General features: G+C 27.8%; 2 protein-coding genes across 2 annotated transcripts in view; one reads left to right on the top strand and one right to left on the bottom strand.

Moving 5' to 3' along the window:
* Positions 1–16,815, top strand: part of LOC126897570 (sex peptide receptor) — a 133,585-nt gene that overhangs the window by 16,332 nt on the left and 100,438 nt on the right. The window lies entirely within an intron of this gene.
* Positions 9,388–13,039, bottom strand: LOC126897574 (Golgi-associated plant pathogenesis-related protein 1-like). Its single transcript, XM_050671288.1, has 4 exons — positions 12,467–13,039; positions 12,122–12,302; positions 11,764–11,980; positions 9,388–9,891 (listed from the first exon to the last, which is right to left on the bottom strand). The coding sequence occupies exons 1-4, from the start codon at positions 12,544–12,546 to the stop codon at positions 9,782–9,784; spliced, it is 588 nt and encodes a 195-aa protein (XP_050527245.1). The 5' UTR covers positions 12,547–13,039; the 3' UTR covers positions 9,388–9,781.

Genomic DNA, 16,815 nt, shown 5'->3' with positions numbered 1-16,815 from the left:
AATGTTTTAATAGCAAGTTATTTATTTTTAATAAAAATATGTTGCCATACATTGAAATTGTAGTTCATTTGTTCAGATATATGTATTATTAACAAGAAAGCACTAAAATTCACTGGGTTATTTACCTCTGTGAAAAAGGTCCATAGGAAATAGTGTAAAAAAAGGATACTTTTTATCTTGTAAAAGGTTCAAGATAATTTGTATTGACTTTCAATTTTTACTTAAAATCGATTTTAATATAGAAAACTCATTTTTGCAATTGCTAAACCTATCAAATATATTCCGGATTTATACGTAAGACTACACTTTTAGCCGATTCTAATAAGACAACTTAAAATTTATTGACCTCGTAAAGTCATACCAGTCAACAAAAAAAACATCGTGTATATAAAGCAAATAAATCCAACAAAAATGTTCCAATACCGTTACTTAAATCATATATCGTCGTTTATTCTGCAACGGTTGGGTTACCTCAGTTTTTCTCATTTTTCGGGATTGTCGAAAACAATTTCGAAATTTGTTTTATTTAATTTTGTTACTTTATTTTCATAACTATCAATAGAAATATCAGTCTCATAAAAAATATATAGAAAAAAAATGTTTAGAAATTTTTTTTTTTATCATTGCTAATAAAAATTTCATTTTGTCAAATCAATAGTAATATTTGAGATAAAAAAATTTACATGGAAATTAATATCGTAAAAGTATTGACAGTGATGCGTTCAGGGTTTTTTAATAAGGTCACACTAAAGAACATGTGTAATAACTTATTTTTAGTTTATATTTTATCTAAAATGTTGACTTTGTACTACCAAAAGAGACTAGTCCTTTTAGTTCTACTAAATAAAGTTTTAATTTTATAGGAAAAATTATATTAATACACATTGTAATATATTGCACTAACACGTTCATAGACAAAACCTGACAAAGATAAAACCTTACAACTTTAAGCCAGATTAATTTGACACATTATTACTCATTCTTGGTTTGTTCTTTAATATGTTAAGTATATTTATTGATGTTTTTGACATTTATTTGTGTAAAAAATACAATTTCCTGATTTTTTATTCATTATATATTTTTTTACAAAAATAAAGCAAATTATAGATAGTTTATATATTTTTATAAAAACAATTATTTTTAAAAAATATGGGCGTTGTATTCTCTAGGCATCATACTATATAATTTGTACGGTGATAAACAACTGAAATTCCATAAAATTAAAATTTGTATTTTTAGTGTTGATATTTTTTTTCGTATTATTCTATAATTTTTTATCGTGGCTCATAAAGTCAATGTAAAATATTTTTGAATATAATTATAAATATTTTTGATGCTTACTAGCATTGATAATTTATTTTCTCTTTGGGAGATAAAAATTAATTTTAGGTATGAAACTACTTAATTCTAAGTTGAAGAGTAGAAAAAATGTTTTGTAAATAAAATAATACCATATAATAATATTTATATTTAAAAAAGTAAATATTTATTCAAACAAATCTACCGGCATCCACATTTTTAATGACCTTTCTGTATTGATTATAAAATATACGTCAAAAACAGGTCCTAAAGCCATTTACCTATATTTATTTTTTTATTGGGCCGTTAACACTCCTTTGGTCATAACGCAAAATGTGCTCGGTGATGGCGAAATATTTTCTGTTCTCAACGCCCACACTACCAGCCAAAAAATTTCACCTTTTTTACCTTTAAAGTGGTGTGATGCAAAATCTATTCCTAATTAACATGTAAATTTATGGATACAAAAACAACACCTTGAGATTATGGAAATCCTCTGCATTGATTACATTTGAAGTCGCTATAAAAACTTTTAAAATTAATGATTCTAATTTATACCACAACCATTAGTTTAATGGTAAAAAAATATGAACTTTTACTTAAGGCAACCAACATAATTCATTGAACGATTCCGTTTAAATACATTCAATTGCAATGTTTAATTTATTCATATTAATTGTAAATATTTAGTAAAAAACCAATATAAAATATTATAATGACGATCAAAAAGGTTTTATCAGAATTGGAAAATCTTTGTTTATTATTTATTGTTAATAAACTGCAAAAAATAAAGTTTAACTATCTATTTATAAGTAAACAACCGGGCAAAAGCTTTCTCTTTTGACATTATTTTATGCAAATCGTTGCCCGACCGTTAATATTTTGCCAATCCTACAATATCCTCAATTTTTCGAATTCAATTACTGAACCTTTTTTTAAATGGAATATTTTTTTGTTTACCTTTATTTAACCGTTCAATTTGACCGTTATCAAACGTTTTTATGAAATATATTTTAGGCTTAAAACATTTCCTCGTTTTATTTCTCTAAAAAACCTTTGCACACGTGATGTCCGACACATTTTCTACGAAACGAGAAACCTTCAAGTTTCATTATTATCACACGCATTGCATTGTAGTTGAGAATAATGGCTGCAGCGGCACCACTTCCGCAAGAAAAACCACTCTTAATGTTTAATAATAGTAACAATTTAAGTGTTCAACTGAGATACACCTAAAGCATCTGACGTAGAATAATGTTGAGATGTTCTCGGAATCACTAACCGCCGCACAGCAACAGAAAACGGCACAAGATTTCAATTTTAGATGTTAAGCCTTTTAATTTTAAAAATCATTACAAAATAAGACTCGAGTAAGCTGTTCCATTAGAGATATAACTGTAGTTCGACCAATTTGCTTTCATGTGCAAAAAAAACCACAAATTTTTACAAAAAATTAAAAAAATAATAATTTAGTAATCTTCCGTTTGAATGATTCAATAAAATTAAGCAGTAAAAAAATATTTGAAAACACATTTCCAGTTGGAGTACTTATTTTTTTGCACACAAAATATTTTAAGCGGTAGGCGCCATAAATTCAAAACTCTACTTTCCACAGATAGAAGATAAGAACAAGGGGGAAAAACAATAAATTTTTACTGTATATGTAAAACAGTTGTTGCATTTTTATATGGACGTTGTAAATTATTTTAATGATATTTCTTTTAAATTCTAAACCACTTCTGTTGAACATAACATTCCCTCTATTTGTAACACTCGCAGTGATATTTATGCGCCATGACATACTACGTAAGTAGCTGAAAACTGATTTTGATTTAGAACTCTATTAGTAAGTGTTACTCAATGTACCAACCAAGTGATTCAGTTTAGTTTTCTTCGGTATAATCTCAGCAATCGCTTTGTTATTCTATGCTCATGTGCGTCCGCCAGCATTTATGTGGAGGTCCGAACAATGTTTTTATTGCATATGATTTTGTTGGAAGTCTCGACCGACGATCAGAACATAAACGTTAATCGCGTTATAACGTTGATTAAGGCGGAACAATGCAGTGCGTACGGTGCAGCTTAATGTGTTCGTCACACCGTTACGTCAACGACACGACGAGGGGGCGATCCGGTTGTCGGCCTTACACGCGCATTTGACGGTTTTGATAGTGACTGTACAACGTGCACGACTGTTGTTACCACGGTCGCAGAGACTGCGCACAAAGGTGACTACCGCGGTTACTGTGCTGTGATTTTAGTTCATCACGTGCATCCATGGACTTTGCGGTGTAACTCCATTGTCGGGTCACGTTAGGAAAACCAATCTTGATGTCGTATATTACACGCGCGAAATATAAGGAAGCCGTACGTGTACTTGACTGCGGCAACGTTGAAAACCGGCAGCGCAAATGAGTAATTTATAGCGTCGGCGTGTCCCGCACTCCGGTGCTCATTATTGCCGGAACATTTTCGGCAGGTGTGCCCGTTCTTGTCGAGCGGTCCATTTAACTGTGCGATAATGTGTTTCGCCGCTAAAATTACAACGACATTAAAAAAGCGGCATTGTTTAATTATCAAGGCGGCAGCGCGTAGGCGCTTTAATTTGTCGATCGAAACTTTGGCTTCCGCCAGTCGTGCCTGCGGATTTCATAATAGAAAATGATATTATTCAAAAGCTCGAATTACTTTTCTCCTCTCGGATTCCAATTTTCTTCCACGTCGTTAAACGTATTATAGTTATCCGTCCACCGCCGTCGCCGGCATCGCTTAAGTTTTTATTTTTCTCCAAACATTCCCAAGGTCAAGCGCAACTTTCCTCCGTTGTCTATACGTTATTTCCTTCTTTTTGTCTCGTGATAGCTCAATATCATTTCTATAGACGGCCGCCGACACAAAATGTATCTCTATACGTATACATTATTATTATCTTGTATATTGGTCATTGCGGACGATTCCTCCTCGTTTATGGTACGTCGTTTGTATTGTCTAGTTATTTTATTTTTTTCTTCAAATAAATGTCTCGAGATATGTTTGGGCAGGCCGGATTCGCCGGCAAACGCAATAGAGGGTGAAAATACAATCATCGTTGTTGTATCTGTGCTGAATAAATGCAATCGCTGAAGCTGAAACCTATATAGATTATAATAGTTTGAAATAAATATAACATTATCGTGGGAGGTTTGCGCTGTTTAACATGAATCCGTTTTATTTTTATTAATAAAGTTTGGGTATCGGTCGATTTAAATGATAAAAAACCATTGATGAAAACGGATTTTTTTTAATGAAATTAATAACTATAAATTATAGACATGAGTAATTTCTTTACAAAACGACGTTTTTGGCAAGTATTCAAGTAGCGTGCAAAAATGCTATACCACGTTTATTTTTTTAATATTAAAATAATCAAGTTGGCTATTTTATACAAAACGAATAAATTTTTTACGGGTACTTAAAAATAGTTTTTGATTACAATGCAAATGCAATTAAGGACACGAACACGTCAATGTACAGCTGAGTTTTATATCTGCTAAGCATAATAAGTATTTACAACTTAACGTAAAAAAAAATAATATAAAACCGCTTTTGAAATTTAATTATGTACACAAACACGAAACCTTCTTTCAGTACATATGTGTGTATGTATTTTTTAGTACTGTTATTGAACCAGATTTTTGTTTCATCCGTTTGAACAACAAAATTTTAGTATTCCAAATAGGTATGAAAGAAAAAAATTGTAAAGAATTGCGTTCGTAGCGCTCTTTTTTTTTTTATTCTAAGCACATCAAACCAGCACGTGAATGTTTTTGTTTAGTCCTACACCAGTAGACATTAGTCATTTATAACTTATTAAGATATTTATAAAAACTTAACATCATAATACAGCCAAACTTAAACAAAACACGTTATGTAGTGAAATTTAGATTTTAACCAGAATAACTGAATGTATGTGGTTATTTTGTTCTAGAACATGATTTGTATCCTAATATTGTCATTAAAACTACAATGGCGAGATATACCTGAGTGCTGTATAATTTTTTTTTATTAAATTTTTTTCTTATTTTCGAAATGAACGGCAAACCAGAGTGAAATCAATTCAAGTCATGCCGTTTTGTTTTTAATATAAAAATAAATTGAAGTGACAAAAATCAGAATAAGTCTAAATAGTTCTGTTTTTATTAAAGCTGTAATTTAATACAAAATATATATGTATATAAACAATAAATTTCATTAAACCAAACGGATACCCATAACTTCTATTCTTAAGATAATACTTAGTAAAAGTTTACTAAAAATACTGTTTTACATAAAAACACTCGCAGCTAGATTTCACGAAGAAGAATAAATAAAATATTTTTTCAAATAATAAGTATATCAAAATATATTCATGTATTATATTTAAAATATAAGGTTTATATTCTGAATCTTTTATATTAAATTCAGGAATCCTTAAAGACTGGCATAAATTACTTCAACACCTGTCAAGAAACATTTCATCATTTGGAGTTTGATACGTTTAACTGTATCAACAATTATAACTATAGACCGACCTTTGATATTAATAAAATTTGATTATAATTCAAAAACAGAACAACTTTGAATCTTCGAATACAATATTATACAGTACATTTTGTTCAGAATCGACTATAAATATAAAAAAATATATCTTTAATAAATTCCACTCATATCCGTTAGGATTTTGGAAAATAGTTTGACTTACAAAACATCAATGCGAATGAAAAAATAAAAAATTTAAATGCTACCATTTTTTCGATAAATCCAACTCTCAATAACCAACAATGATTCTTTTATTGCACAAACTTAATCTAACTTCTGCTTAATTCAATACAGTAATGAAATAGATATTTTATAATTTGAAATATCTAGTTTATTTACATAATTTTTTAATTACCAGATTTGTACGATAATTGGTCATTTTATATGTAAGGGGTTCTATCGGGGAATGGTATTTGAGGGTTCAGAAGAATAAAAACAAGAAGATATAATTAAAAAGAATAAAAACTACGCTTTGTTGAGATAAGTTATAAAGTCAACCGGTAAGAAACTATAATAATACAATGGAGCTGCGATATCGACCCACGACGAATACTCAGTTGAAGTGTTTATTTATACATTGAGAATCTCATTAGGTTTATATAACTCTTTTAAGTAACAGAACGGCACTGCTGACCCATAAATAATTTGCAATACCTCTATGTATTAGGTACGAACTAACTAGTAATATAAAACAAAAATTGATCACTTGTAGCTAATATTATTTAAGATTAAAGCTATATTAAATTAATAATATTTTTAATGTAGTTTTTATTTTAAATAACCCAGTAACACATAAAGTTTGAAAATTTATACTTGAATCTATATTTAATCGTTCTTTTAGTAAGATTATCAATGATAATAATTTGGCCAATGTAATTTCACTTACTTCGTATATTGTTACGATAAGATTTCCAACAATCTTATCTTTTATTCCAAAAATCTGTATCTTGTTAAAACAGTCAATGCCAACACTTTTGAGATTTATATTTTATTTCAATAAAAACATATAAAGTTTTAAGTGATTTAAATAACTGAATTGATGAAAACGCGGGTATTTTCATCAAACAACAAGGTGTTTGTGAAGGCAAGATTGTACGAAACAAATATCATTGTCCCATTGTTACAATGTTATTGTTTACTAATAAGTAAGCGTAAAATAAATAAATTATTACAAATGAATAGTATACAAATAATTTTGACATTATATACAACGTTAATATGGATTTTTACATTTAAGACTAGGGTTGACACATTGTGTTTAGTTATTAGTATGAGAGTAAATAAAGGAACGTGTGTAATGTAATGTGATTAAAAAATAATATGCGTTTGTTCAATATTTCTCCAAGTTATTTATTTAACTTTTGTTGGTTGGAATGAATCATTTTATTCTAAGAATATCAAAATAATACATAAATAGAAACGTTGATTATCTTAGATAAAAGACCATTATTGTGCACACAAAAAGTGTAGCCTACTGTTATCTCACGTTATGATAGTGTCGAGTATATTACGAACAACATTTAAGTTAACTATCGATAACAAGACAGGCGACGCACGACGCTGAATAGCACACGGCTTAGCGATTTATAAATAATATCGAAAATTCTAGATATTGGGGACAGTCATTAACGACGTCTGTCCGCGTTCGGGTCGGTAACTAGAGCACGTTCCCCTCCCGCCAACACGTATATGCCAGTCGCTACAGACCGTACTGTTCAACACCACACGTCTGCTGTCTTGTCGTCCATTATGCTACACGTTTGTTAACCTTGTCTGGCACAAACTCCAAAAATAAATCGCATATTAATAGCCTATTAAAATGATTTTATACTTATTACAATCTGATTTATTTTATTATTTTCAGTAATTTTTTTTTTTAATTATTAAGTTATAAATTAACGATGAAGACGATAGGTAAGTAGTTCATTTGGGTCTACTCTAGAAACCGTAAACACCACAGAACAGTCACAAGAAAGCAAAATGCGTAATTTCGTTTACTTGGATGACACATTTTTCCAGTTATTTCGATTTAAAAACAAACTATTAACCCGAATTTTATGAAATGTCTATGGGACCAACATGAAAGCATATTCTTTCAAAAAAAAAAGATAATTTTTCAAAACAGTTTATAAATGACGGAGTTCTGAGGCAACAGCCATAAAACATACAACCGAATTGTTAACCTCCTCCTTTTATTTATTTTTTGTTCCTTCCCCTTTCGGGTGTTGTATAAACCAGAGTATCTTAAGGTGTACAGGCATTACTAGGAATGGGGAAGTGCAGTAGATTTCCATCCGTACACTACAGAAAAATGACTAAAATATCTCAGATACCTAATACAACATTTTGAAATATCATTATTCAAAGATTTATAAAATAAGAGGAGTTGGGTAGTTTTAGCGGAGCTCTATTTTTACTATGACGCACAGGAAGAATTCTTTAACGTTGCACAACCCTCTCGTGTACAATTAAAAACTACAAAAACTCAAAAAGTAATAATACAAAACTGGTTATAGACCAGTCGACATTTTATTTAGACCTTTCTTCATTTAATAATAAAAAAAATATATGTTCCCATTTAACTTTCGAATTTGACTCCTTAAATCTACCCTTAGATTTTTTTCACACAATAAACTTGATATTTACAATGATTTATAAAAATAAATCAAATTTTAATTTGTACATTTTTATGAACAAATTATTGTCATCAAATAATAGTTGGTATTAATCTTAAAAAATCAACTATCAATAATAAATTATAAATTATACCTGTTTAAATATCATAAACCACCCATTTGTTAAAAGCGAAACTTCTTGTCTTCATTAGATAATTTTTTGTTGTATCTACTATACTTTATTATTAAGAATTTGAAGAAAAAACCGTAGCAAGTTTTTACTTGCCTAAATAATATTTTCCTTATCGTTAGAGTTTTTTGTTGTACGCTATGTGGATAACAGTAAGAACTCTTCAAAAAACAAACAACTTTGCAGTACATTAAATAAAAGAATCACTCTGTATAATTTATAATTTGTAATATATAACAGATCATTTATATTCGGTAGCATAATATGCCGAATAATTACTAATCATACATTTATGATAACAGTTAGACAGTCGGTAGTTCTATGTCGTTAGATAACTAAATGTTATTTAAAAACATTCGTTTCTGTCGATAGTTTTTAAAAATAACTGGATGAATTGATAGTTTTAGAATACCTAATAGTTCGGTAGTATTCACTCGGTAGTGCCCATCACTAGATTTTAATACAATTGAACGTAATAAATTTTATGAATCTGAAGATTTGTGTAATACTTAAATTGAATATTTTAAAATTAATATTTTTACGAGAGCTCTGAAGGATACTATTATTAAATAATTACATGGTTTATAGTCCACTTAACATTAATTAATCAATTACTATTGCAAATATTTAAGTAATTATAATAATATATCCATTAATTTGTTATCAACTAAAATGAATATCCATGTTTTAAATTGGTAATTATTTTGTTTTTAAAAAATAAAATAACATAATGATACAATCGTGATTTTATTCTTATTTGAGTAATTTTTATTATAAATATTACATGAATAAATTATTCATTCAATTTTTTCTTAATGGAAAGTATCTTTAGGAAAATATTTGTACCATCCTTTAATAAAAAAAAAAATAATATAACCTAAACAAGTAATTATTTAAATACCGAGGGAAAGAGCATGGTCCCTTGATATACACCTCTTCCCACGTTGGTCTTAATATTTTTAAACATTTTCAAATCCCTTCATAATAATTTATTTAAATATGCATCATTGCTAGTATTCATCCGCATAAGTGCTTCATCTCTAGGTTTAATATTTTCTTTGTATTTTCCAATTAAACATGGCATAGGCCAATATACAGATGTTATTATTAACATGGGTTCTTATAACATTGTTTCTCTCCATTTAATCTTATTTGCCAATGCAACACCAACGCCAATTTCTTTGTTGTTGTGCCAAATCATTGTCGTTGCATGACCATTTATTTTCCAATCTAAAATTAATATTTTTAATTATTATAGTCTCAGTTAAAATCATATTTTCATTTCCATTTAATTCTCCTTTTACGGTGTTATTGATTTATCGTCGACTACTAAATTTCTTCTAAAATAATAGTTCAAAAAAAAAAAATTTTGCCCAGTATTATTTATTTATCGATTTATAAATGATTAAATATTTTTTAGATTATGATCTTAGTCCTTTATAAGTGTATCAACTTTATTTTTTAAATGACAACATATCTATTTTACTAATTTACTGAATAAAAAAGAATACAATTGAAAAATAACTGCTCAAATAACTTTTAATTCAGATTTTTGAAAATATTAATACATTTAAATGTTGACTGGTGAATGGCGGGCAGTGTTATTTTTATCATTATACATTTCTCTGCCCAGGTATATTATATTATATGAACTAGTTAAATATATATGTTGAAATTTCAAAAATTGCATTGGTACTCTAATAAAGAACAAAGGATGAACATAAAAAGTATTTTTCCAATATTAAAGAATTTACTACTACTTAATAAGCGAAAAAAAGTTCTCAAAATAATTATTTAAAAGTAATCTAGCGATCAACGGTAAATTAATCGTACTGTGTATTTATAGTTTTTTTATTATTATTATTAATATATATTTGCCCGGTGTTACATACTTACGCGCGTTATTTAACGTTTGTTATTTTTTTTCTTTAATCAGGCCAAGTCGAGAAAAAAGAATAAGGAGAGTATGTAAATAAATTTTTAATTTAAGATTAAACAACCATAAAACTTATCGGCTAAGTTGTATCGACTTACGACGATGTTGTAAGTCTCGACTTAACGATCAATGTGTTAAGTCGAATGAGATTAGCTGACCAAGGTGCATTATATGTTGTGAATGATACTGTAACGTACATCAAAACGCAAATAATCCTAAGAGCATTGTACTAAGAACGCTCAAGGGTGCGGCAATCGCAAGGGGTGATATGTCACTTTTACAGAACAACCATGTGCTCAAAAGCACCATCGAGTCATATAGCGTTTTTATTGCTATATGACTCGATCATAGAGCAAAAAAACGCTAAGATGGCGGTGACAACGTGGACACAGAAAAGAGCCGACAATAACTCAGTGTTATACCTAATTATAATTACGAATACGTAATGTCCGTGTGTAACGCTGAGAGACGGTCAAGACGGCCGTCTCCCCTTCTAGCATCCGGTGTAGGCAATGATAGCGACAGCGGTGTTACCAAATTAATATAAAATTCATCTACAGTGCGTTTGAACAGACGTTTATCTAACAATATTATTTATAAATCTATACACATAAGTTATAATAAGCAAATTTGTTGTTAGATACACAGCTTGTTATTTGAAATAACTTGAAAAGAGAGCTATCCAGTAACAGAACTCCAGTTAAAAATTTTTTATATTTGGGAAGGTATCTAAACCAGTTTCATTTAAGATGAAAGGGTAGGTGGGTTATTCGGAAGTGTTATGGATATTTGTTNCGCGTTTGAACAGACGTTTATCTAACAATATTATTTATAAATCTATACACATAAGTTATAATAAGCAAATTTGTTGATAGATACACAGCTTGTTATTTGAAATAACTTGAAAAGAGAGCTTATATTTGGGAAGGTATCTAAACCAGTTTCATTTAAGATGAAAGGGTAGGTGGGTTATTCGGAAGTGTTATGGATATTTGTTTAAAATTTTATCAAGCTTTCACCATAAATTGATATAAATAATACAACAAAATATTGATTATTGACTTTCTTAGAAATATTAGATCTGCTCGATATTATTTATAAAAACTTGACATAATAATAATTAATTTTTGAGAGAAATTGTTAAAATATAGTATTTATTTCTTAACCTTTCATCATGTCTGATTCTTCTCCATGGAAATTAAAAAACTCATCTGTTTCTTCAAATTCTGTGTAGTATCTAAGCGCTGCTTCAAATCCAGCAGTATATAAATCACAGTTATATTCAGCTGCTAGATTCTCTCCAAATGCATTTCCATTAGGACCATGTTTAAAATCTTCATGTATGGCTATATGATTAGCCCATGCTTGAGCATACTCGTTTAGCTAAAAATTCAAGGTACATTTTTTTACATGAGAGTGTTATATATATAAAAAAACGTAAGCTTTAAAAATATTATGACACATAAAATATAATTAATTCACATAATATAAAATAATCAAATAATTAATAAAAAAGATTCTAACCAATTCATTTACAATTAATGGAGCTCCATGATGCCACGATCTACACACATTTATATATGATACATGTTGATTTCTCACTATCTTAACATCTCTTTCAGAAACTTCACCGTAAATGTAACCAAAATATTTTATATAATCGTCTCCTACAGTTGTTTTCCATGAACTTAGTGCTTGTTGTATACTAATATAAAGTCAAAAATTTATAATATCTATCAAAATATAGTGGTGTTAAGAACATTTTACTTATTTATGGTACTAAAATCCTATAATAATTATGCAATTCTATGAGGGAATATTAGTTAAATAGTTTTAAATAAAAATAATAGTTAATAAAATAAAACTTACCAATAATCAAAGTCATCAGCAAAAATAAAATAGACTGATAAAGAGATGGACGAAAAAAATAAAATTATTTTGTAGAACATTATTCTAGTTGAACTCGACAAAACACAAATGCAATTTTTAAGTCAATAATATTATTTTTATATTTTACACGGATTATCTCGATATGAACAATATTATCTATTTCAAATTTCAAAGCTGTATGCTTTTTCATTATACCTACATGAAGTAAAATAACATGGTAATAAAAAATATTTTCTTGGCTTTATTAATGACGTAATCTTTTTAGAACGTAAACCACAAATATTATTAAAAATATCATATGAGATCATCAAAATAAGAAAAAATAAGATAGTTAATACTCTGTCTAGTTAAATTTTATGTTCATTTATCCAATAAAAGTTTAATTCTTTTAATTTTCATAGATTCAGTAGATAGATACTTATTTAAAAAGAATTTTATAAATGAACCATTTCAACTGGGTATAAAAACTCTTCCAGGTAATCCGACTCATCGTCTCGTTCATCAATGATCAAAAGATGTATTTATTACCATCCACATAGTATACCAAAATGTTATCGCAAAACTACGCCGTCATATACAACGTGATCCATTTATAAAAAACCACTTAATTACTCACAAAATAAATACAATATTAAAAAAAAAATGTGTTTTACAACTTATATAATAAATCAAAAATATATTATATTTTTTTAATATCATCTTTTAATTATTTTTTAGCAGTATTTCTAATAACTTATATAGGTGTCAATTTTGTATTAGCTTCAATGTAAGAAACTGAGAAGGTATTGGTTTTGTGATGGTGTGTGTTTTGTTTATGTCTGTTCATAAAAATTTTCGAATCACACTGAATCAATTTTAATGAATAATTGAATATATTAAATTTTTTTTTTAATATTGTAGTATGTTTCAAGAGCTTCAAATTGATAAAAAGAACTCAGATATTCTGGAATATTTTAAAAAATTGAGTTGAAAAAAAATATTTACAAGCATGGATAGTTTATTTCAGACCCTACCTGTGCTTAGTTTTTTCATTGGATTATTACAAAAAATATACAATACACATACACACACACACAAATATACAGGATGATTTTTTTATCATAACCCACTCAATTACTTGCAGAATAATAATAATTTAAACATTTTTTTTTTTTATTATCTTTAGTTATACATTATTCTTGAATTTTTAACTATGTAATACTTTTTAAGTTCATCCCTTATGCCTTGGAAGGGGGTCAACTTTGTTTTTTTAAATGGTAACACATATTTTTAATTTAATAAAATGTTTGAGTTTTTAATTTAATAGTAAATGGCATTTGAATTTTTAATATAACTTAATTCGTTTATTAGATATAATCATTTAAAGTTTCAAATTTTTGAATTAATATACAGGTATAATACACAAGGGATTACAAATATAGGTAGCTAATTGGTTTTTTATAACATCGATATTAGCAGGTACACAGCATTGTTATTATCAATTGTAGTAAGGCACATTGTTATGAGTTTATAAATACACTAACTGACAATACAGAAAGTATATCTATTGATAATCATAATTGATAATAAACAATCCGTGACTGAGACAGCAATGTCATAAAAATCCAATTAGCTACCTGTATTTACAATCCCATGTGTATTATACATGTATATTAACTCAAAATTTTGAAACTTTAAATGTTTATATCTAATAAGCTAATAAAGTTATATTAAAAATTCAAATGCCATTTACTATTAAATTAAAAACTCAAACATTTTATTAAATTAAAAATATGTGTTACCATTTAAAAAAACAAAGTTGACCCCCCTCCAAGGCATAAGGGATGAACTTAAAAAGTATTACATAGTTAAAAATTCAAGAATAATGTGTAACTAAAGATAATAAAACAAAAAAAGGTTTAAATTATTATTATTCTGCGAGTAATTGAGTGGGTTATGATAAAAAAATCACCCTGTATATATATATATATCATTAACTCTAGTATATTCCATTTAGACCTATATTAAAAAAAAAAATTTTCTATAACAATAGGTTCAACTAGATTAAATTGAGTTATTTTGTCGTATTAATCATTAAAATCAATCCAGTGAGAGCTGAAAATTTTATGGACAGACTTCAAAAAGCATCATGCAAAAATCAATACCTCTTTAGCTTTGCATTAAACTAAAATGAGTAAAAAAGATAATAGTGAAAAATTGCAGGAAATATTAAGTGGCATTAAATTCGCCAAGTACTGTAAAGATACTACAGAATACTTTGATAAAATTTTAAGTTATATGAATATGAAATCTAGTAAAGGTTCATGTATACTTTAACTACAATAATTGTCAGACCAAACATTATGCTGCGCAATTGAATTATTCCGGCGGTTACCTGACCCATGTAGATTTTCTAGAACAAGTCGGTTGAAAAATTATATTTATGAGTAAAGTTATTGTATGTTCCATTTAAATATAATACAGACGGTAATTCGAAGCGTATTAGTTTTTTTTAAAACAGCTCTACGACGATAACATTAATCATAAGAGTCTACATTTTATTATTATTACATTTTTTTTTATATCAAATAAAAAAAATACTCTATCTCAATTCAATTTCTCTCCAATATAAAAATGCGATTTGTACGATATCTTATACATACCAAACACACACGTCATACTACAAATTCATCGATTATAACGTATTGACTATCTAGAGGCGTTTCCCACAAACTGCAAACGAGACAAAATTCATTACAACTAGCACGACACATAAACCTTAAATTAGAACAAGTACATGTTGTACAATGTTTAACGAAATGAAATAAAAAGTGCTTCGATGATCAACAAAAATAACATTTGTCCAAGAAACCTTAGGAGAGCAACAAAATGGAACGTGACAAATTTTTATAGTTTTATTTGTATTTCCGCCAGGATCAGTTTGTAATCTTGTGATTGAATACTTAATTTTGGACCAAAATTAGACAATTGTAATGGCGAGGGAACTAAATGTACTTTAATCAGTTTCGCAAGCGAACATTTCTCAATAGCCACGTGTAACAAGAATGAAGTATTTTGTAGAAGGATATAAGAGTAACCGCAGCTTTTCTAAAAGTTTATAACTAAAATATATATTTCCATTCAATATTAACTTGTACTTTGATTGTGTGAATATCTAAAGTTTGTAACTTTCAAAAATTGAGTTTCAAATGAACCGTTTCTTTTGGTATATCATAATGATGGCTCTAAAATTGCAAAATTATTTAATTAACGAACATATACGCGTATTTTATGATTGCAGTGACAATACTATTGTGTTGTTTATTTTATAGTGAAATAGTGAATTTCTCTATGATAAATAAAATTTAATATTTTGTTAAAAAATCATCGATTGTATGTAATTTTAATTTGTAAAAAGAATTTGTGCTTAATAACAAAATTTTAATATCATAAAATATTCTATCAACTTTTAAATTAAGTTTATTAATATAAAGAATCACACAGATTCCTTAATATGTCTTTAATAATATAAATAAATTGAATGCGGAATTCAAAAACAAATATTACTTTAAAATTTAATATACAATGTAAAAAGAAGAGCGCGCTTTTGATCTTTAACCTTTATTAAATTACAAAAACAACCATCAAAAACAATCAAAATATTTTTAGTATAGAAAATATGTTACTTTTAAAAAATAAAGCATTATATTTTTACAGTAGTTGAAATTTAATTGAAATAAATAAATTTGGATGAATAATTTGTATTCACGTTACATTTATACATTTCTCACATAAGTTGATGAATTAACAGCTAGACGAGAGTGTTAAGAAAAATTAATCACAGAAGAACTTTTTCCTAAGAATTTAGACCATTGTGCAAAATTTATTGACCAGCGGTCAAAATGTATTACTATACACCAGAAGATCTTATAAATTTAATTTATAAGAAAACAAGTGTTTCTAGTATTTTCGAGGAAAAAATCCCTACGAAAATAATTTGTACTGAACAAAAGAAAAACAAATTGAATTGCAACTTCTAAAACCAAAACTTTCACGATGAACCCCAAAAAATTTATCTCACCAAAATGGATTTGTCGAATTTACGATGTCAGGTAAACATTTAAAAACGCGTAGAACTTTTTTCTGTAACGCCTCGCTAAGAAATTTATACTTGTGTTTTACAGTTATTGAGCTATATGTTACAAGAGTATGTGGTCCAGTACGTTTTGTAGTTCATGCGTAAATAAAATCCCATTAGTTTTAAATAGCCTTTAAAAGTCCAGTTGAGTGAATAATATCAAAGAAGAATCGTTGGATTGAAATGACGATAGGATTATTTTTTACAGTCA

This window comes from Daktulosphaira vitifoliae, unplaced genomic scaffold (assembly GCF_025091365.1).
Source record: "Daktulosphaira vitifoliae isolate Bord-2020 unplaced genomic scaffold, ASM2509136v1 Scaffold_2, whole genome shotgun sequence".
Taxonomy (NCBI): domain Eukaryota; kingdom Metazoa; phylum Arthropoda; class Insecta; order Hemiptera; family Phylloxeridae; genus Daktulosphaira; species Daktulosphaira vitifoliae.
The sequence above is the reverse complement of the archived record's forward strand: the minus strand, read 5'-3'. Positions and strand labels throughout refer to the sequence as shown.